The 23,007-nt window shown below is 36.9% G+C and overlaps 1 protein-coding gene across 3 annotated transcripts in view; it reads right to left on the bottom strand.

Moving 5' to 3' along the window:
- The window catches only part of LOC149806389 (sodium-dependent lysophosphatidylcholine symporter 1-like), a 79,680-nt gene that overhangs the window by 5,732 nt on the left and 50,941 nt on the right, over window positions 1-23,007 (bottom strand). For 2 of the 3 annotated variants that reach the window (XM_089952575.1, XM_089952591.1), the window contains exons 4-12: window positions 17,419-17,545; window positions 15,677-15,755; window positions 14,269-14,396; window positions 6,384-6,474; window positions 5,772-5,884; window positions 4,667-4,750; window positions 2,742-2,825; window positions 2,318-2,430; window positions 1,488-1,625 (exon numbers count right to left, since the gene is read on the bottom strand). In XM_089952575.1, coding sequence (XP_089808701.1) covers window positions 1,488-1,625; window positions 2,318-2,430; window positions 2,742-2,825; window positions 4,667-4,750; window positions 5,772-5,884; window positions 6,384-6,474; window positions 14,269-14,396; window positions 15,677-15,755; window positions 17,419-17,545 — 957 coding nt within the window. The remainder of the gene's footprint in view (window positions 1-1,487; window positions 1,626-2,317; window positions 2,431-2,741; window positions 2,826-4,666; window positions 4,751-5,771; window positions 5,885-6,383; window positions 6,475-14,268; window positions 14,397-15,676; window positions 15,756-17,418; window positions 17,546-23,007) is intronic. The other variant, XM_089952583.1, reaches the window with a different exon arrangement.

The following is a 23,007-nucleotide window of genomic DNA, read 5'->3' as shown; positions in this document are numbered from 1 at the left end:
CATTATTCAACGAGTTTCGTAAATTCAGTATTAACTTGCTTGGATAATATTAATTAGCTTGGATAACATTCTCTCATTTGGGAGACAGGTTTATGTCCACATTCTTCTGTGAACAGAAGTGAGTTTATTTACTCCTATAAGCAAAGATTTAAGCAACTATTGTATGTAGGGTGGATTCCATGTTACAGGTATACCGCCCTACCCTCTCCCACGCACGCTATCAATTGACCAGTGTCGGATTAAACCCTGTGGAGGCCCTTAGGCAGTCGAAATCTTGCCGCCACCCCACCCCCACCCCCCCACCGCAGCAAATTATCTCCTAATATGTTTTTAAGTTTACCAACCAACAATTTTAATAAACCAATTTTATTACACAAAACAAATATTAACAATTAATACTGTTATTAAACAAATTAACATTTTGTGTTATTGAACAAAAATTATTAAATAATTATTATCACGGGACCCCTAAAAGCGTGGGACCCATAGGCGGGTGCCTATTCTGCCTGTTTGGTAATCCGGCACTGCAATTGACTGATTCCCGTAGTTTTATTTGTTTTTGTTGTTGTTGTTGTTGTTGTTGTTGTTTGGGTCTTAACGACATTTTTTCGTACATGATAGACTATACATGGCGCAACGAGCTCCTGATGGGATAATTTGTCATGTTTAGACAGACTTGTCCTTTTTTTCCCCCAATTCCCTTTGAGCTATCGATTCGAAAATTCGGCGCCATAATGTTTGTTGTAATAGTAAAAACAAAAAGTTCCCGAAGGCGGGGTAAGGAAAATTTTCTCACGATCAAAGCCAATCAATAAAGAGAATCGCATCAAGTTATAGTTTATCATATGTCACGTAAAAAATATGAAACTGAACATATTATATGTAACGCGTACCGACTCTAGCATAAAACTAAGCTTTAAAATGGCTCTTTTGACGATTATATCGTCTGACATCCACCAAAAACAGTTCAAAATTATCGCGTGAAACGTTACAAAAATTTGTACGATACGAACCTTGCTGACAATGCATCTTTAACAGTGTAAACATATATGTACTGAATTATATAAGCATGCATTAATAGTCAAAATATCAATATTTTAGAGATTTCGCAGTTTCATCGAACACTTCGGTTAAAATAATGTAGTAAAATATTATGACGCTTGCTTTTATCTGCATGATTCGCCTCACCACTCTGTACACTTCACTATGTCTATTGATTAGCCATGACAGTGGGAGGGGCCGAATTTACAATAGAATTGACAAACCTCTTCCCCGTATATCTCAAGATTCTCTTTAAGTTCTACTGTATAATTTGTAATTTCAGAATATTACAGACCACTTTTTAACGCACTGCTATGATACATTGAGAAGTACATTTCAAAGTGGTTATGTCTTTAGTGAAAATAGTTGTGTTGTCTATTGATAGTGGTGATGGTGGTGATAGTGGTGGGCGCTTGTAGTAGTAATAGTAATAGACATCAACTCACTCTAGAACTGCCTGTGAGATACCTAAGGCAAATCCAGTGGAAAGTTTGTTGAAGAAAACATAGAAGGAGTAGAAAATGGCATCTTTCCGAACTCCCTTTTCAAGCATAAACATATCTAGAACGTCTGGCAGCATAGACCTGAAAGTCAGAAAACTCTTACACAGCAAATTTTGGTGTTCAAATAATTCAGTTTATTTCCAAGTTGTGTTCGCAACCTTTTTCTTTCAATGCAATTTAATAAATTAAATGTTTTCGTTGTTTTCTTGGGAACTCATAAGCATGTAATTTACGTGTCACTACACTTTGCCAACAGGCCAACGACCTAATGACTGCTCTTCAGTTTGGAATAAATTTTTTGTTACAGGGATATACGATTTCATCATCATAAATCCGTTCTAGAGCTGTATCAACACTGCGACAATTATACAAGAATTATCCTTAACTTGCATACAGGGAACGAATATATGCTGTGAACAAGCAATGCCTTATGCAACTAAAAGATTACAACACTGGCAGATTACTAATCAACATCAAACAAACATAAATTAGAACAAATGCGTTTATAACCCGACAACTGGTTACAGTCATTGTTTGAACCGGATTATATTAAACCTACGCTGAGCGATTGTTACATCCGACTGCGCATGCTTGTTCTCAGCAAATCGACCAACATTATAAATTATCAAAATGTAACCTATACAAATATATAAAGTTTTATCAAATAGGTATTCTTGCAACATTTTCTTTCTTTTTAAGTGTGAAATTTAGAAAACGTGACGAAACAAGATACTTAAAGAAAACGTTCATAAATCATAAAACCATGTACTTACCATGGTAACAGAAGAGAGACGGATATGCTCAGACCGGCCAATATCACAACAACAAAGTACATATATATATTTTCTTCTAGATACAGCTGAGATATAAGAATCGGTATGAAGATCTATAAGAAAAAAATTACGTTATCGGAAAAGGTATCTCTTCTCTATAATGAAAAGAAACAGGCATGTATTGACATCAAAGATATCAAAGGTCAGTGGGTTTGATATTCGAATAGCAAATATTTAATATGGAACCTGCTGATAACTGTTCATGAATCACAAAACTTTGCTAATTATATTATTTCATTTACCAATGACATTTTAACTTTTTCACCTTGATTCAAATGTTTCAGCCCAATGAACTCGTAATTTAACAGCACACACAGGGAAGAAACAGGTACACAGAGAATAAATTTGAGACACTTGTACTGACCATCATGCCGACGGCGTAAACAGATTTCTTTCCAAATTTCAGCAGGCACTTCTGCCACAGTGGCATCGACAAAATGGCGGAGACCTGGCCATTAAACAAAAGATTCCAGAAATATGGCGTCGAATCAAACGTCTCTTGCATCATCCATTGATTAATTCATCCACTTAAACATGCATGCATCCATCCTTCCATGCAATACTTTCAATACATATATGTTCACTCCCTTGGTTTTTTAAATTAGTACCTATTAATCTATGATGGGATCGGAAGAAAGAGAGACAAGTCTGTTTCTTTGAGATTTATGTGTTTATATGTTAGAGATTTACTTTGGATTCCACAGTTTGGAACATACATGACGAAATATAACAAGAATAAGGTACAAAACTTAGCAAGAATAAGGTACAAAATAATGGTAATATTAAGTTACATGATAAGAATAAGGTAAATACATGGTAAGAGTAAGGTACAAAACATGGTAAGAATAAGATACAAAACACTGTAAGAATAACGTAGAAAGCACGGTCAGAATAAGGTACAAAACACTGTAAGAATACGGTACACACATGGTAAGAATAAGGTACAAAAATGGTAAGAATAAGGTACAAAACATGATAAGAATAAGGTACAAAACATAATATGGATAAGGTACAAACAAGGTATGAATATGGTACAAAACATAGTAAGAATAAGGTACAAACCATGGTAAGAATAAGGTATAAACATGGTAAGAATAAGGTACAAAACATAATAAGGATAAGGTACAAAACACAGAATTAATAAGGTACAAAACATGGTAAGAATAGGTACATACATGGTAAGAATAAGGTACAAAACATGGTAAGAATAAGGTACATACATGGTAAGAATAAGGTACACAACATGGTAAGAATAAGGTACATACATGGTAAGAATAAGGTACAAAACATGGTATGAATAAGTTACAAAACATGATATGAATACGGTACAAAACATGGTAAGAATAGGTACATACATGTTAAGAATAAGGTACAAAACACGGTAAGAATAAGGTACATAGATGGTACGAATAAGGTACAAAACATGGCTAGATTAAGGTACATAGGTACCTATCCACGGTTTTACTAAAGTTCTCTTCCCTAAATCTAGATTTTACCTGATAAATTATCATACACCGCAAAACTTTGAGAATTGTGTAATTGGTACAAAACGAGGGAGGGAATGAGCATTAAAATTAAAGACTGTACATGAATGCGATTTCTTATTTTCCGACAACATGTAGAAACAAAGTTCTTAAATTTGCGGAATTTCCTGAGTTTCAGAGAATAAAATGCATCGAAAAATTAAAAATTGTAAGGAAAACATGCTTTATGCGAATTTAGTACTTACAGAAAAAGAACGAACGATTTAAATTTTTAACATTATTTTTATTTGAGGAAGACAATGTTCGAGACATGTAGTGAAACGGTTGCCTGGCATTTCAGTCATAGTGTCCTAATCTGTTTTCAAGGGATTAAGCTAGAAACACCTCCCACAAAACACATCAGAATAACAACAATATAAAACAAAACATACGACTCAAATGCTGATTGAGATATTGCATTTTGTCAAATCAGTTTTAGATATGGACATAGGTAGATTTTATGCACATCTGAAGAATACTTTAAAAAGTAAACAATGGAGAGAAGTTAACTACTTGGCCGTTAAAAACATAAATGTTCGATGATTTGGTTAATTCCGTGCACTAATCCACCTCGTTGAGCCACAACAGTGAAACTGTGAAGGATTGGTAATAACATGACTGATTTCTTGCTTTACCTGGACTCTCGTATCTCTGGAGAAAATTTAAAAACCATAAAAACACATAAATGACGTAGACGAAAAAATAATTATATAAGAAAGGATGAAGACGACAGAAAATCCGAGTAAATACAGATAATGACACCTACCAATAATGCCAAAATAAAATTGGCGAACTGATTTCCAAGGTGTAAAGTATGTGTACAATACAAAGCCAAGTTTCCCTGAACTATCTGAAATTAAAATGACTCACAAATTAAATACGCACAGTTGAATTCGACGAAACATTGATAACAAGAACTAAGAGCAATACTACCACCACCACCACCATCATTATCATCATCATCATCATCATATTGTTATTATCATTATTATTATTATTCGCGCCGCTTGGATAGTTATATAATTACAATAGTGCACTCAGATTATTTTCCTTTTGTCTAAAGATAAATACCTTTCTGGAAACTTCAAACGTAATACACACACACACACACACACACACACACACACACAATAAAATGTGAAAAACGCTCACAGCGGACTTTTACAATAAGGCCATTTCAATCGGATGCAGACAGGAGCTATCTACTAATCCCACTCTCCTGACCCTTATTTCAATTTAATACATTTTTTATCAATGTAATGTTTACATTTAAGCGACAAAAACGTTGCCCCATACTTTGAAATCAATAAAGTGTTATCCGTGTGTGTGTGTGTGTGTGTGTCTGTGTCTGTGAAGTTTAACATTCGTTTGTACTTTAAAATATATTTTGGACAATTATTGATTGTACTAAAAAAACTACGATTATCGTCCGCATTTTTATTTTGATGCACACGGAACTATTCGTTCCTTAAAAGTGTTGTAGAGTAAAGTAGCTTTATAATAACCACTCGTGAAAGAACACTAAAAAACAATTGTAGTGTAAGAAATATCTCATTGAGAAATATATTTTTTTTAAAAACATGTTTAGAAATGTATCTTATCTAACGAGACATTTGTCAATACATTCTTTGCATTGAGCGTGGTTTTGTAATATTTCCATTTATTATGTGCTACTTTTTATCATTCCTTTCATAAACAGATAATATTACATTCAATTAATTTTTTTAAGCGATCGAAAGTCCTTCAAATTTCAGCGGAAATGGGGCAACTCAGGTGTACAGGTTCCGATAGTGTTTTTGGTCATGTACTCGATGAACTCCGATATTTCTACGTCACTCATGTATTCACGTGGGAGGTTACATGTTGCATACCTGTATCGCTAATGACAGGAACAAAAAAGACAGCGAAAGCTTCAGGTAGGGGCCAAATGTCAAGACCGTCTTCAAGTCGCTAAAAAAAGTTGCGTGTTCTTCAGCTGTGAAGGCTGAATTACAATGATTCATTATTACACAGTGTCATATAAGATTAGAATGATAAAAACATAAGAAAATTAAAAGCTATGAAATAAATCTTTTCCCGGACAATAAACGGGTCTGAGGAAGAATCAAGTCTGAGACAAAAAGGTACACAATAATGCATTTTCGAATTAAGATGCTGAGATAATTAAGCAAAATAAACTAATCATTGAATAAAGACTGTACATTTTACACCGAGATGAATAATTAGAAAACTTAGGAAAATAATTCCGAATTTTATCTCAGTTCATAATAATTTTACTAAAACCTTTATTACATATACGGTAGAATTAACTCCTACAACATACACATTTATCTGCAGTTTACAAATAATCAATGCTAATTTAATTAAATGTTAATTTAGCTTTCGTGATAGTGAGCTTGGAGATAAAAGCAAATCAGATTTATAGAAATTATGATTCTCTTACAGAATCAGAAATACTGGTATATGACAAATGACTTGCAAACCTTTCTTTTCTCTTGTGCCGATAAACACCGTGACTGAGCACACTAGGTAGACACTTATCATCACGAATGACCCCCACATGTACGAGTCTTTCTGAAAGCATTAATAATAAACATATTAAAGTGTATGCCATAACTATATGCTTCATTTACTTCTGTTGCTATTTTCTTTTTTTAACCCTCGTCGTTTGAGATATTTGCTTGATGGGGATCAGAGGCGGCGTTAGGAGTACGCGGGACCTAGGGCCAACCATGACCGCGTGGGGCTAGAGTATCGGTATCTCCATTAGTATGCTACTGCAACCACTGCTTATGTCTAGACTAGATCAACTTTCGCGATTTGGCGCACGAAATTAGTTTTTTCATTATTAACAAAACTAGAGTTGCTGTGGTATATATAGGCTATCCGGGTACCTGGACAGGAGTGACCATAGACTAGAGATAGACGGGACATCGCCCGCCTAGCCCAACGGCTCCCGCGCAACCCTGCGAAAATTTAAAAACACTGAGATCCAAGTTAACGGACAGCCTTTGCCCACTAGTGGCGTTGAGAAAATGGCTTCATCTGTCTGCATATGTGCTGCCACCTGTTAATTACATTACGAAGTTGACTAAGTTGACTTCGTAACTTTGCGTGCATTACGTGCGGCCTGTATCAGCGTTTCCAATTTACCGGAGAATATAGCTTCACAAACTCATAACGGCGACCGTAGGCCTGAAGCGCAGGGCCCCCTCAAGAGCGGGGCCTGGGGCGGTCGCCCCACTTGCCACCCCTAAACGCCGTTCATGATGAGGATGAAAATATTTATCAAAAGTTACTGTATCTAACAACGTTTCAATAAAATTACCAAACTGTGACAGCTTGCCAGTAGCTTCCCGTGGGTCTTAGGTTCTTACCGTGCTTTTCAATAATTATACTGGCCGCTATGTATTACTTATCAAGCGCTGAAAAATGGCGTTAAACCCAAAACAAAAACAAATTACCAAGTCGATATATACACAAAACAGCATACCTGTTTTGTTCTGAGTCGGTGGAAAGAGTGAGTCTCATTGGCGTGCCGCGATTCAGTACAGACCACAAAAGCGGTTTTGTATTTATTGCTATATACATCTTTACACTTTCTAAATATTTTTAGCTTTACTATAAGAATGAAATTCAAAACGAATATGATTTATAAAGTTCGGTTCACTGCGTTTACAAATTATATATATATACTGTAAAAGCAACCAATCTGATTAACACCAGATCTCCACAATCCAATGTGGAGAACTGACATACATAGACAAAAGTTAATGTGTTGGTGACCTTTGACATTTCAAGTCAGTTTATCCTTAGAAGGCTATCGGATACAGATAATCTACAAAGCCAAACAAATTATGGTCTTCACACAAACTTTTGAACTCACATAGAGGAATGGCGTGCATCTTTCGATATGATGTACGCAGTAAGGCTAAGATGATTGAAATCCCAAATTTCAGAACGCCTTTCAGGTGAAATGAATCAACATTCGCCGAAACGGCAACCAGATTCCCATCTTAAACATTTTCATATTGACGTTTGACTGTGCCATTTTTTCTGCATTGATCAGAGCTGAATTCTTAAGTATCCCAGTAGATATTTTCAGGTCTAATTTTGTGTGTTAATTGCCTTTCTCATTTTACAGACCATGCCCTCGGTGGATTGGTTCTTGGTTTATTGGTTTACCTTACAGCAACACATGTATGTTATTTAGTGCCAAGGTAATGAGGGATCGTAGCCAGTTATCTTTCCAAACGGTCGAGCCACAGAAAACCCGGTCCCGATATTTGTTCATCTTCTGAGTTTATCGTTAGCCAGAACAATCTATTGTTCATCAATCGAGCGATATATAATTGTCAAAACTACAGTAATACACGTATCAATGAAAACTAATTTTGTCATTTCATTTTTCGCTGTATCAGATTAGGTACTATATTAGCACTACAAGACAAATTAAATCGCCGTTTGTCTTCTGTTTCAGTTTAATTACTATAGCGTATCTTACCAATTTTGGTCTCCTTATATTGAAGCCAACCTAATTATATATAAAATCTTTATGCTACTAACTTCATTTTACAATCCGCTGATTAGTGCGGTTTTAATAAAACCGTGTGATTAGTGTGTGGCCTAATGAAAATCTCTTAAAAAATAGTTACAAATGGAACGCTACATTTTCTAGTTAAGTATATTTCGTCAACAAAAGTGAAATATATGGTCACAATGAGACAGAGAGACTTGGTATGAATTTAAAATAATTATCTCTATGAAAAGGGTTAGGACTCGTATTAATAATTGATTAAAAAAGGAACAGAGGGTGTTTGTGCATGTGTCTGTGTATGGTAATCAGAAACAATTCCCTTTTAAAATATTACACCATATTTTTTATTGCGACAAAATCCAATGTAAATTTCTAAATCTTATTGCAAGCTGTCATTGAAAAACTGAATCTAACTCACCAAGAACAATGGAACTTTATTTTCATCATGATAATTCTCTCCTTTTGCTCCTTACAAGTAATATTTTATGCATAGGTTGTCAGAATCAAATGAAAATAGATCATTTCACTTCGAACAATTCTGACAAATATCATTACACACACACGCACACACCTGTACATTCTCTCTCTCTCTCTCTCTCTCCAATCTATGGCTTAATATCAAATTTGTAAACCCAATTTAAACCCAATTTAAATAAGAATTATAGTCATCATAATTAAGATAATAATACTCTGTCTCTATTAACCGAAAATTATTTTCTGGAATAGAACAGCAGTAAGATAGCAAACATTTTTTCTCTCACTTATCTGACTAATAAAAATACTGGTCTGGGACGACATCTTTGAAAACCTTATTGTCATTGACCTTCAACCTGATAAGAAAAAGAACATTTACTGTTGTGTATAATGCAGATTGATATTATCATAAAAATATATCAAATATATGTTTGACGTATACAAAAATATTCAGCGAGAATCTTGTATATTTCCAAACTAAACAGCTAAAATCGTTTCTAATGAAGTCAAAACTTTTTACTAGACTACCACACCAAGTAACTATTTAAAGAATTATTCAGAATAAATTGCTGAATCATCCATGATTTAACCAATTTTAGGGATATAGCCCTGTTGAAAAATAATTTCACAAAAGATTCTTTTTAAAGAAGTAATTGTATGATAAAAGGAATTTAATTTTATGCAGATACGAGAAAATGTGATTTCTACAATATCAACGATTATGCCTAACATTTACTTGCGTATAAATTAACTCCTTTTCTCGCCTAGATAACTTAGCTCCTCGTCTTTTTTAAATTCTCTGTCACCGACGATGACGTCCATAATCCATCCGATTGAGTCATTTTGTAAAGCAAGATTAAGATGCTATAGTTTTATTGCTTGTTTGTTAAGCCGGAAATATATACCGGAAATAATCTCGGACCGCTTTGTTCCATACTGTCACCTATCGGTTTAAAGGGAAGATAACTTGCTACCATCCCTCACTGGAGTCTTGCCCAAGGACAGTCATTGGTAGCCGACTCGGGCTGGTCCAAAGATTCGAACCCAAACAGTTTCGGTTTTGAGTTCAGCATGATAATCACTGACCCTGTCTCCAATGGTCTGCCCTTGCAACATGTAAGAAGGTACAAGAGCCTATCGTACATCACCGAGCCGCGTGGGGATTTCAGAAGTAGACAATGATACAACGTCAAAAGCATGAGGAAACTATAATCATTCATTTACATCTTTAGGGAAGGAACACTACACTCTTAGGGCAGACTTTGCATTCAAATACCTATGCTTAATAAATGATTACATTTTCTCACATTTCTCAGCGAAAAATGAAGGTCGAAGTCAAAATAGTGTATTGAAAATAGTGACGCAACTTTAAAGCAACAAAACACCAACTGAAAATCAATTGGAAATATCCTTAGTTTAAGACAGAGCGTAAAAAAATAGTTACACTAAATATTGTTTTAAAAATCAGTGTCAAATATAAGTGACGTTTAAATACACAATATAGTTTAAAGAACAGTGGTAAACATTGTCACGATAATGGCAATGCATATCGTTCCAATAATGTACAGAAGGTTGCTTGCGCAATGATACGAATATGAACAGGTAAAACTATAAATATCACTTTATCAATAAGAGTCAAACTAAACAGAAAATACGAATGATTTAGTCCTCGATTGTACTTTGATCTAGAATTAAGTTTCCTTTATAAGTACTAATGAACAGGCGTTTGTCTACTAAAGAACCCACCCCACCCCCGAAAACAAGGAGTACAGCAGCTTTCTCAAATCGAGATAGAACAACGGTCTCTGTACCTGTGGTTAGGTCGATCAGTGCAAATGTCTTATATGCGACACTCCAACTTCAACAGCTGCTTGTTTTAAGATTAATGCGTATCATATTTTATTGACGATGGAAATCAGAGTATCTTGCCAGTTTCCAAGGACAATGATTGCATGAGAAAGATACGTGATCAAATAAAGCATTCGCTTGATTACAGATAAATACATTTCCCATTGTTTTCGACACTGGTTAACACGATCACATACATATACGTACGAATGTGAGCAAGGCGTGCAAGACTATTTCTGTCATCAACTCCACTGACTCAATCCTACAAATCCTACGTACACGCTGTGGAAAAGGGACCTTGCACAGATTCAGTCTTTATACAGACACACATTTTTCTGGCCACAGAGAAAAGTTATGTTTCAGGGCTGGATCGGATGGAGGGATCGGGGGTTTCGACCCCCTCCCCCGCAAAAAAGATGTACACACACAAACGTACAGTCAATTGTCACTTGAAATTTGACCATCGTTTTATTCTTGCGCACGTTTATTGGGTATTATGCACACGTTGAGTAGAGACTTTTGCTTTGGTGCCCTTTCGAGGAAAGTCAGGGCCCCTGCATTCGGAAGACCTTATCTTTAAAGAAAACGATCACTGAATGTAATACATTTTCACGAAATACAACTTTTCACGAAATAATAACTAAGCAACTGCATGAGTGTCCATCGTCATAAATAACAAAATTTCTCATATAAATTAATCTTAACAGAGCCAAACCTGTATTAGCAGTAACCTGTGTGTCACGTTTGCTAAGACCCAGAACAAAGTCACACTTGCGGAAAATACTTGCTCGCATCATTCTCAACAGGCTTATTGCGGCAGTGTCAGAAGATAACCTCCCCGAGTCTCAGTGTGGTTTTCGCCCAGACCGCAGCACAGTTGACATGATCTTCGCAGTGAGACAAGTCCAAGAAAAGTACCGTGAGCAGAACATCAATTTGTATGCCGTCTTCGTGGACCTGACAGAGGCTTTCCATACAGTCAACAGAGACGCACTGTGGGTAGTACTCAATAAGCTTGGTTGTCCTCAGAAGTTTACCAACCTCACCCGTCACTTCCATGATGACATGACTGGAGAGATTCTCTCAGACGGTGAACCCTCTGAGAAATTCACCATATCTAACGGTGTCATACAGGGCTATGTACTCGCTCCGGTACTCTTCAACCTCTTCTTCACACAGGTACTGCTTCATGCCATCCGTGACCTTGACCTTGGTATCTACTTTAAATATCGCCTTGATGGATCAGTGTTTGATCTCCGTTGCCTAGCTGCAAAAACCAAGACGCTAGAATGACTCATCACTTTAGCACTCTTTGTATATGACTGTGCCATCATGGTCCATGAAGAGACTCAACTACAGGCAATTGTGGATATGTTCTCTGAAGTCTCCAACCTATCTGGACTCACAATTAGCGTAAGGAAACACAGAAGTCCTCTTCCAGCCCTCCCCAGACACTGTCCCTTCACAACCCTGCATCACCATTGGCGACACGCGGCTGAAGAATGTAGTCAGTTTCAAATACCTAGGCAGCACAATATCCAGTGATTACTCCCTGGACAATGAGATCACTGTGAGGATCCTAAAAGCTAGTCATGCACTCGGACGACTTCTAACCAAGGTCTTGCAGCACAAGGACATACGCTTGTCAACAAAGATCAAAGTATACAGTGCAGTTGTCCTCACGTTTCGCTTTTATGGCTGTGAAACATGGACTGTCTGCCGAAGACATACCAGTCTGTTGGAATAATTTCACAAGCGTTCCATGACATCCATCATGCAGTGGCGTCGCTAGGGGGGTGCGGGGGGTGCGGACCGCACCGGGTGACACCATCTCAGAGGGGTGACACCAAAATGAAAAATTGCAAATTTTACAGAGCACACACTGCTCGGTCTAGTCGGATTTCATAAGCGGATAACCGATCATAGTTAAATACATGACTAGCAGGCACAGGGTGCCACCATGCAGTCTGCAGAGCGTCTGGTCTTTATTTGAATGAGATTCAGAGCTGGTCGGAGCAAGAAGAAATCCATGGTGGAAGTCTGGAGGGGTGACACCATGAGTTTACCGCACTGGGTGACACCAACCCTAGCGACACCGCTGCCATCATGCGGATCAAGTGGTAGGACCGAATCACCAACCAGGAAGTCCTTGATAGAGCCAACACAACAAACATCGAAGCCAAACTAATCCAGGCCCAGCTTCATTGGACTGGCCATATCATTCGCATGGATCAAAACAGAATCCCAAAGCAGTTTTTCTTTGGAGAGCTAGCACAGAGCAACCGAAAGCAGCCCTCGCAAGAGGTACAAAGACAATCTCAAGACGCACATCAATGGATAGACCATCAACCCCACCAGATCGAGCTCGCTGCCTCAGACAGAAGCCACTGGCGAGCTCTGACCAGAAAATCCTGTTCCACCTTCGAGGTTGACCGCCACCTGCGTCTTGCTGAAGCTCGTGAGAGACGTCAGAGCTGAATCCCAGCCACCACTAACCACCGATACCACATGCTTCACTTGAAACCACCTGTGTGCATCGGAATTAGGACTCCTGGGCCACATGCGTGTCCGCCTTTGATGATATCGCACAACTTGTCTTCCTCGGCTCGAGAGACTACCAAGAAGAAGACTACGAGCTATAGACATGTGTGTGTACATCAATAAAACGTTTACACTTTGTTCACAAGTTCGGAAAGAAATACATTTCAGATTTAAGGTAAGTAGCACCTTTTCCGAATGCTATACTTGTGGGCAGCATGATATCAGTCACCCTTTTCAACAATAAAATTAACGACACTATGAAATTGATTCACACAGACATTGAGTGCTCTTTATACTCCGATAATACAATATATAAAAACGAATACATTATTAATCAGGTTAAGAAATCATCAGAAGAAATCGGGTTCAAATTATTCTACATTAAAACCTGGGCATCAAGCACGTCATATGCTGCCTCACTCGCGTATATCACACACAATATATGGCCTATGCGTACCTACTGAACGTAGAACCTTAACCAGACTGCATACCTTGCCTTGTCCACTGACAGTGGAACACGTTCTTGTCTGGTGTATTAATACTATTTTGTTTTATGAAAAACTCATTTAAGAAGCCTGTACGATGATTTGTCACCAGTCAGGCAGGGAACTGATGAATCCGCAAATTCCAGTTGTCTATCATTAGCTTTCAGCTGGCTGTTAACAAACCTTGTCCTGGGTAACGCATGGTTCCTTACGTAATTACTTCTGTTGTGCTAAACTTGTCAGAATAAGAAGAAATGTATACATTCAGTTTGAAATAACCTAACAATTTTCATCCCAACAGTGTGCGATTTTCACTATCAACTGAAAATATATCTCAAATACAGTGACAAAATGTGTAAAAGAAAAATTTGGCCTTACATAATACATTATGTTAATCAGCTGACTTAGTTATCTCATTGTGTCGATTGGACCATTATGTGTTCTGTCTGAACCAGAAGTGTCCCTGGACATATGATACATTACCTGATTCTGAAGATCTGTAGAGGAAACCGCTGCCTCCTCAGAACATTCCCCGGCGGTCCTGTATTTGTTTACCAGCTGCCCCTGTATTACCACAGCCAGAAGGACACCCGTCGCTTCAGACACCATCCCTACCAAGAATTATAAAATGAACTTTTTAGGTTAAATGCTAGCAAGATGTTACACAGCTAGTTGCCTGGATACTTGATAAACTATGGTGCTTACAACAAAAGCAGATCTTTTTTCTACGTTTTGTACAATACTTTTTATTACGATATCTGTGTTTCGACGTACATGTACGTTGCATTATTTCTGCAGCACTTTACAAGATATACAAGAATGTGGTATGTGTCAGTGCAAAGTATTTGTTACGTACATAATACACGAATTTTTAAAAATCGTGAGGTGTTTATCAAATATCTAACTATCAGAGAGTACAAAACATCAAAAGATAAGATGTATTTGGCCTAACCAAATTAAACTTTGTAACATAGAAAAATAAATTTCTCAAACAATGAATGTTACTCTGTACTTCGACATCTATGTTCCTATACATTGCAGAGTTTGTAATCTGTCGGTTAACATTACAGATAAATATCTTTTATATCCATCTTCACCAACCAAGAGCCATCAGTCAGTTTCATTCCGCGTTCACTTATAACATGTATAGCAAGCCAAACAATGCTTTAAACATGCGCTCTCTAATAGATGACACAATTACTATCCGTAGCAAGCAAAAGCAATGGCCAATGGAATAGCTCGTTACACCTGTTAGGTATTCAGTATTGAAATTTCCGTCCAGTCCATATGCCTTTACTCGAACAAGAATGCGTGTGTGCGATTTAAGTTGGAAAAAAATTACATATGAATGGTGGCATTGTTTACGGAGGCCGCAATCATTAGTGTGTGCATGTGTGTGCGTATGTCTGTGTGTGTGATTAGGATTTTTAACGTAACTTTAACAATTTTTCAGTCATATCGCTACGATGTCTGCAGTGTGGCAGTTTATAGTGATGTCAATCACTAGGGCATGTAACATGATGTCCCACCCAGTCACATTATTCTGACACAAGGCCGACCAGTCCTAACACTAACCTCTTAATGCCGAGCGGCTAGCGAGGCAGCCGTTAGTACCATTTTTGTAAGTCTTTGGTATGACTCGGCCGGGGATCGAACCAACGACCTCCCGCATCCGAGGCGGACGCTCTAACCACTAGACCACCGGAGCGGTTCCGCAATCATTATTCCAAGCCAATATTTCAAGTAAATGTAACGAATAATCCAGCCGAGTCAGTTTCTTTCAGTTGTACCTAATGGTACGCGCGCTAGCTACAAATGTCAAGTGTTGATGTGGCATAAACTAGATGGATGACCCTTGACTAGCGAAGATGTGTTACAAAATGAAACTTACTATAGGCTGTCGCAGAGTCTCTCTCTCTTTGACTGTTGCTAATATACATAGTTAGAGATGTAAATGGCACATGAAGACCCTGCAAAATATATTATTAAAATTACAGCACAGTGGTAATATACCACCTTCTCACTTCAGCCGTCCTTGGGTCAATCTCCGTTTCAACACGTGCAGAGAAACGTGGTCGCCAAAGTCTGATTTTTCTTCGTTGCACGGTTTTCTCCAGTGCTTCATATTATAAATTCGGACAGAGTTTATGGTGCATTTGGTGTAAAATTAAAATTAAAATTTTGAAAATATTTCACACTTGTCTTTAGAATGATAGATATTTCGAGTAAAATACGAACGATGCATTTCTATGATATTCTTGCATCAAAAGAAAGTTTCACAGCAGAATTACGTATCCAGTAAGGATTGAACAGCAAATTAGCACTCCGTGTTGAAATAGCTTACGTCAAGAGCAGAGAAAGTGTCATGATCTGATTTATATGTACAGTCATTTTGCTGCATTTTTGTTGCTTATACACTGACGGCGTGTACAACGTAAATGACAAGTACAAAATATTTCAATTTACTTGAGCTGAATGGTAAGTACAAACTCGAGGATGTGCATTTTACTTTTTGTATGTAAGTTTAAAACTTTTGTTATTTGTTATCCTCATTTTAATACGCAGATAGACTGTCAGGCAAATATTTTCTGCACATTTTCAAGATGCTTTCGAGATATGGCTGTTCCTGGTGTTTCTTTCTGATTCTTTTGAAAACGATGTTTATTTAGTTATATTCTCTCTTTGGTTGAACTTTTCTCAGTTGCTTTGATTATAGGGACGTGTATTGTGCTATTTCTATTGACTAGAACTATACACTTTGTATTGAATACACGTCTTCTCCTGTTCCATCCCCAAAGAGTTAGGGACCTGACACTTAAAAAAGGGTTAAAAGGTAGATATAAAAAGTTTGTGAAAAGTCCTATATATATTTTGCAGAAGAAAAAAAAAATGAAAAAAGAAAACCTTCTAGAACAACAAAAAGAAAAGACGCAGTCAACTACCAGTACTTCTGAGGTCTCGGGCGGTCGAGTGGTCTAAGGCACTCGCCTTTACAGATCACTAACACTACATCTCTGTCCGCGTGGGTTCGAGTCTCAGACTCGGCTACCGTGGGCGTGTGAATAAGTTTGCCAGTAGCTTCCCGTGGGCGGGTGGTTCTTCTCAGTATTTTTCACGGGTTATTCCTCTACGATATACTGGCCGCCATGCATAACCTATCATATGCTGAAAAATGGCTTTAAACCCATAACAACATCCAGTATTTTATTCGTATATCAACATACACCAATTCTAGCATAAAAGCAGGACCGATCACGACGGAGTAAGATAAGGGGCGTTTCAGAATGTGGTAAATGCGATCGAGGAAAATAAGGAATATGAAATGGAAACTAGCCATAAGCAGTTAGAGAATCATAATTTACTAGTTCAAAAAAAAAAAAAAAAAAAAAGAAACAAAAATGAAAGATCATCTACTCACAGACATACAGACAGAAAGAAGTAATTAAAATAGTAAATATGGATTCAATTTGTTACTTTTCAACCCATCAAAAGTGAATACATTGAATAGATATTAAGATAAATCAGTTAAATATATACTTAAACCCAGTGTAGAAGAAGGAGGTGATAACAAATTATTAAAAGCAAAATAATGATGATAATAATAATAATAATAATAAAGTACCAGTAACTTACTGACAATAGGCCCTGGAAAAGACAATAAGCTACAAAATACCAGGCAAACTTCTCTTCTTCACTGAAGTCGGGAACGTACCATAATGCGAAGTAGGCGCCGCAAGCCAACGGTGCAGAAAACAAAATCCTTGAAAGAAAGAGTTTATCCTGATAGGAAGCATCTGGATTGTATGGTATGATACAACATATCTGACAAACATCGTCCCGAACAAAATAAAGATTCGTTGATGATAGAATGTCAAACAGCATTTATAAGCGCAAGTTTATCAGAGTTTTGTTGATATAATCTGAGTAGTCTTTCCCATTGGTTGCTAGAGAATTCAACTGTCAAAGAAACAATCCGAATTAAAGTTGAAAAATAGCATCAGACTTATGCAGTATTAACATGCTACATATAATTACTTTAATGACTTTCTGAAGAAGGAAACAAAACTCGACCAGAACAACAGCTTACCGGTATATATATTTTACACACATGGATGTAATATGTTTTATACACATAGATGTAAAATGTTATGTGAATAGCAATACGTAAATGCCAATTGCTGACAAATATTACTTCCTAAAAGAGCCTAGCTCCAAATATCCATTTGAGTGTGAATGTGAGATTTGGATTTTTAACGTATATTTAACAATTTTTTCAGTCATATCACTACGATGTCTACAGTGTGAAAGTTTATAGTGATGTCTAGCACTGGGTGATCATGCCGTAGACATGTAGCATGATGTCCCACCCAGTCACATTATTCTGACACCAGGCCGATCAGTCTTAAAACTAACTTCTTTATGCCGAGCGCCTAGCCAGGCAGATGTTAGCACCGTTTTTTAAGTCTTTGGTATAACTCGGCCGGGGTTCGAACCTCCCGTGACCTCCTGCATCCGAGGCTCCTGCATCTAACCACTAGGCCGCCGGAGCGGTCATTTCCATTTGAGAATATAGCTGCTAAGTATCAGAATATTAGCATCCGATCAATGATAATGCTTCGAGATTAAAGCTGCACTCACAAAGACACGAGTTTCCATTTTCAACTCGCATCTTTCCATATTTACCCGAATAGGCTACTAGTCATGTCCAACTGAAGATAACGCAGACCCAACCTGCCGTCCCATAATGTGCTACAAGATCTGGTTCCTTATTCCTGAAATCCATTCAAGCAAAAATCCAAGGCGAAACATAAAAACCTCACATTCTGTTAGTGTACTTAGGGAAAATAAGCATAATTAAAATTTAAAATGCTATAGAGGAAACAGCGTTAAGAAAATCTTGAAACGTGTGCGATGAAGGGGTGTTTATAGAATGCGGTCATCCACGTGCATTTGGTTAGCGTCATAGATCACACCTATGATTGCTGGTTACGTTAAACACCTGTGGTTACGTCTGAAGTTGAATTACTTAGTTTGCCTCAGGGTCCATGATATGGTTCATAAAGTTCATAAGCTTTGGAGTTGTTGATGTCATTGGACACCACTTATGGTCATCATCCCTAAATGTTAGATATATCCTTGACTTGCATTCCACCATGTTTGAATCATCTTATGATTTCTCTCCAGATGAAATCTGTCCTAACCGTTCAACATATCGCGCTCTTTTCTGTGTGGCACTCCAGGCTTCTTAAACAAACCAAAACACATCTTTAAAGATATGCTGAAATGATTCATAGTCAATATTGACGAGTGCAATGTAAAAAAAGTAACAGCCCCCCACCCCCAAGAACAATAAACATCAACTTGTCGGCCTCTTACCAAGCGGATGGATGTTCTCCCATAGAAGCTCACCGGCCATACACCAACATTTTTTCTTTTTACATCAGATTTGCATTACGTGATTAAAAGCAGCTATACTCGCACAAAAAGAATTAAAAGAAATTATCAAGTGTAAAGAAGATATAATAATTTAATTACTCGAAATAGAAGAATACAACGCTGTTACTTTCCCTTAGCTACGATTTCCCACCTATAGAGGACGCCATCTGGCAATGAAGTACATTTATCCTCACAAGACGAAGTACATACTTTTTGTTGTTGAAAAATAAAACACTATAAACTATGGATAGGGAACATTTAGATGAAACTATTGAAAACTAAGTTACTGTTCTGCCTTATATCGATGTGCGTGCAAGATGCACTAGATTGTGTCGCTTTCAAAACTGTTCCACTGTTTCAAGTTATTTTCAAAATTCCCGTTAATACAGGTAAAAAAGATTCAATGTTAGCTTCTCTATATCGACCGACTTTGTAAAAAAAAAAAATGAAATCGACACACTTAAAAGAATCCAAAGGAATCAAAGTTGGATTCTTTATGTCGATCGACGTCATAAAAAGTCGGCACACTTAAAAGAATTCAAAGTCAGTTTCCGGGGATGGCTTGCTTTGTAATAAAATAACCTTTGTATTTGATATCCTTTCGGTAAGTTTAAGCAAGGAGTGCTCTCTGCCAGTTGTGTTTATTCATAATCATAAATGACGATCGCAGGCTAAATAATATACACAGCAATAACTTGCGTAATAATACTTTTGTAACCGATGCTAGTGAAAAGATTATCATTTGCACTTGCAGTGTATGTAACTTTAAAAAATGGTTTTTATTTGCAATATACCGTGGTATAGTTAACCTGGATACAATACAATCTTGGTCATTGCGCATCCTTATAACATATCATCCTTATAATTTATCATGCGTGAATGGAATGTGCCTTCAAGCAATCGGGTGATATTCTCGTCTTTTGCGATTTTGCGATTTTGTTATCGACATAAGCGGTATACATACACTACAGTAAGGATGCAAACGGCAGCGGCATCCGCTACATATACGGAGTTCGTTGATATATTTTTTCGCATGGTGAAAAAAGAAGGAATAAATTATAACAATGCAAGGTGAGTTTCTTTCATTTTATTTTTAAATAAGTATGTTTATCAATTTTATTGTATCGTCCGGCGGGGGGGGGGGGGGGGGGGGGGCACAAATTCAACACAAAATTGTTTCCTTTCTTATTTATAAGGAATCGTGGAGCAAATATGATTGACGATATTGATTAGTAATGACAAGCTTTCAGTTTACGCGCGCACACAATAAGACATCAATTTAAAAAATAAAAACAAACAATAATTTCAACTGGTTAGAGCTTCATATTACAGCAACTAAACACTGACAAAATGCTCAGCATTACTCTCTCTCTCTCTCTCTCTCTCATGTGTAATCGAGTGTGTATTATATGTAGCAATGTTATAACCTGAGGCCTTAAGTTAAATATATTTGTTATAATATATCATGTACTCTACTCTTAGAAAAATGTATTCTGTAGAATATTATCTGTAATGTAGTATTGTATTATAAATCAATATATATAATTTGTCCGGAAGACTTAAATTGAGAATGTCGTTGAGCAGATGCATATAATGTTTGCTTAAAAATAAATGTATATAAATATCTTTATTAGAAAGAGCAAGATATGTCAGTTTGTGTTTTCTCTCATATATGTGTACATTATGAAGTATGATTATTTTCTTTTAAAGAATATCAAGATAGTTTAGTCTGTTTAAATATTTTTTAATTTTTTCATAACTCCAACTGGAGTCCCCAAACCATGAAAGAAAAGGAATCTTACTGGATACACACCTCCTTAGAACATTGAAACCAAGCGGTTTAAACCAAGAAGACTAGAAAAAGACAACCATGCACAGATAAAATTATCTTTAGCAGCCGACACATTTTCTTTTAAATATTTCTCTAAATTTGCTTAATAGCCTATGACTTCTATAACATTGAAATATCCGGGATATAATCAACGCTTACATAAATTTACATCAAATAACAGATGTCGTTATGGCTCATCAATTTCTAGGTCAATACAAATATTTTCCAGTATCACCAACAAGCTGAAATAAACAAGCTGACACATAATAGAGTTAAAAGATTGAATTCCCGTAGAAACAGCCATGTCAAGTTTCGCAAACATAACCATTTTTCTATTTTATTTCTTTGTCTTGTCTATGATCTGTATTTGCCCTTGAAAAAGACTCATTAAAGAGTCGAAAGCGCGCAGGCTAGCCAGATACTAGTTTCGTACTGTTCGTTGTCAGTTTATTGCATTTATCTTAATCAACCCCTGGCACACGTGATCCCTTGCTGGATCCAGTGCACTTGAAAGGAACAACATGCTTCTTTTACTATCGACCTAGACATCATGACGTCTTTACAGAAGAAAACAAAAATATAGGACACAGAATAGAAAACGATATTTTCAAATGTAATTACTAAAAATCAGTGGAAGTGTAATGCACGATTCAGGTACAGTTGAGAAGAGTACAGCAGACAGTGGGCAGACGTTTAAAACATGCTTCTGCACTCCCTCACAGCGACGAATGAACTAATCACGCCATATGGGTATATCTATTCTCATATGGAGGCCGGCGGGTAATCGCCTCGAAATGTTTTAGTAATGGAAATAGGAAAGTAGTTCCGTCTCGAAAATATAGAACAGATCCTTCATGTCTCCAGAAAGGGACTTTGCAGGACACACGGTACTAATTATATGGAAAAATGGGAACCAGCCTGGAAATGGGTGCACATAAAATAGAGTATATCTGGTTTTGGCGGGCCAGAATTGGTTAATAATGTAAGTTATTTTTCAGGAAAAAGATTCTTTTGAGAGCTTATCTTCGTTGTAGCTGGAAAAAATATAGACATTGTTCTACTGATGGAATTTCAGTCCTTTAATAGTCTCGAATTTGGAACACTCATTACTGAGATTAGCACCTGACTCTGGTGCATACTTGAAAGCACATGTTTCAAACACATGTAGGTCCAGAAAATGCCACGGCTCATATCATTTTCTCTACACAGAAGCCGACATACAGGCTTCATCTAGTCTGATAAACATAGGTTTGATCATAAGCACTCAGAAATTTAAAGTTATTTAATTTTTAATAACATGTTGTACGAGACTATCGGAACTGAATTAGTACCGTGAGTCCTGCAAGTCGGCTCAGCCAGTCCAAGGGCGTCACTTTACGACTCTTTACGACGTGAACCATACCATAATGAGATAGTTTTTAAGAAGGATTTAAAAATAAAACACTTATTTTCATAAATTGTATAAAGAAATTTGACTTATGTCCAAGAGTCGTCCTAAAGAGAGCGTCAGGACACGCGGGATGTTATCACTGTTATAGATTTAGGCACGCATAAATACGGATTAATAGAATTTATATTGGGGTTTGCGCCTAGACAAGGTAATCCCAGGCGCGGGGTTACGTTATTTACCTCCATATAATATAACTCCGCGACAAGGATTTCCTTGTCTCGGTGCAAGCAGCAACATAGATTATTTCTTCTCACCTAATGTTTTCCATTCAAATTAAGATAACCATGTACTGTTGCAGTAGCCGATCCAACATATCTAGTATCAATCAGTATTAATATTGTTTTTAGGTCTTATACTATTTATGAAAATCTGAAAAATTATCCAGTCAGAATCTTTCTATGTATATGCCGCGTTTAAGAAAAAAAAAAGACAAGGAAAAACAACTTATAATTACTGCGTGTTGTAAGTATTGTACTATGAGCGTCTGGAGCCACGTTCTATTATT

The sequence above is a fragment of the Sinohyriopsis cumingii genome, chromosome 1, assembly GCF_028554795.1.
Source record: "Sinohyriopsis cumingii isolate HCF-2022 chromosome 1, ASM2855479v2, whole genome shotgun sequence".
NCBI lineage: Eukaryota > Metazoa > Mollusca > Bivalvia > Unionida > Unionidae > Sinohyriopsis > Sinohyriopsis cumingii.
The sequence above is the reverse complement of the archived record's forward strand: the minus strand, read 5'-3'. Positions and strand labels throughout refer to the sequence as shown.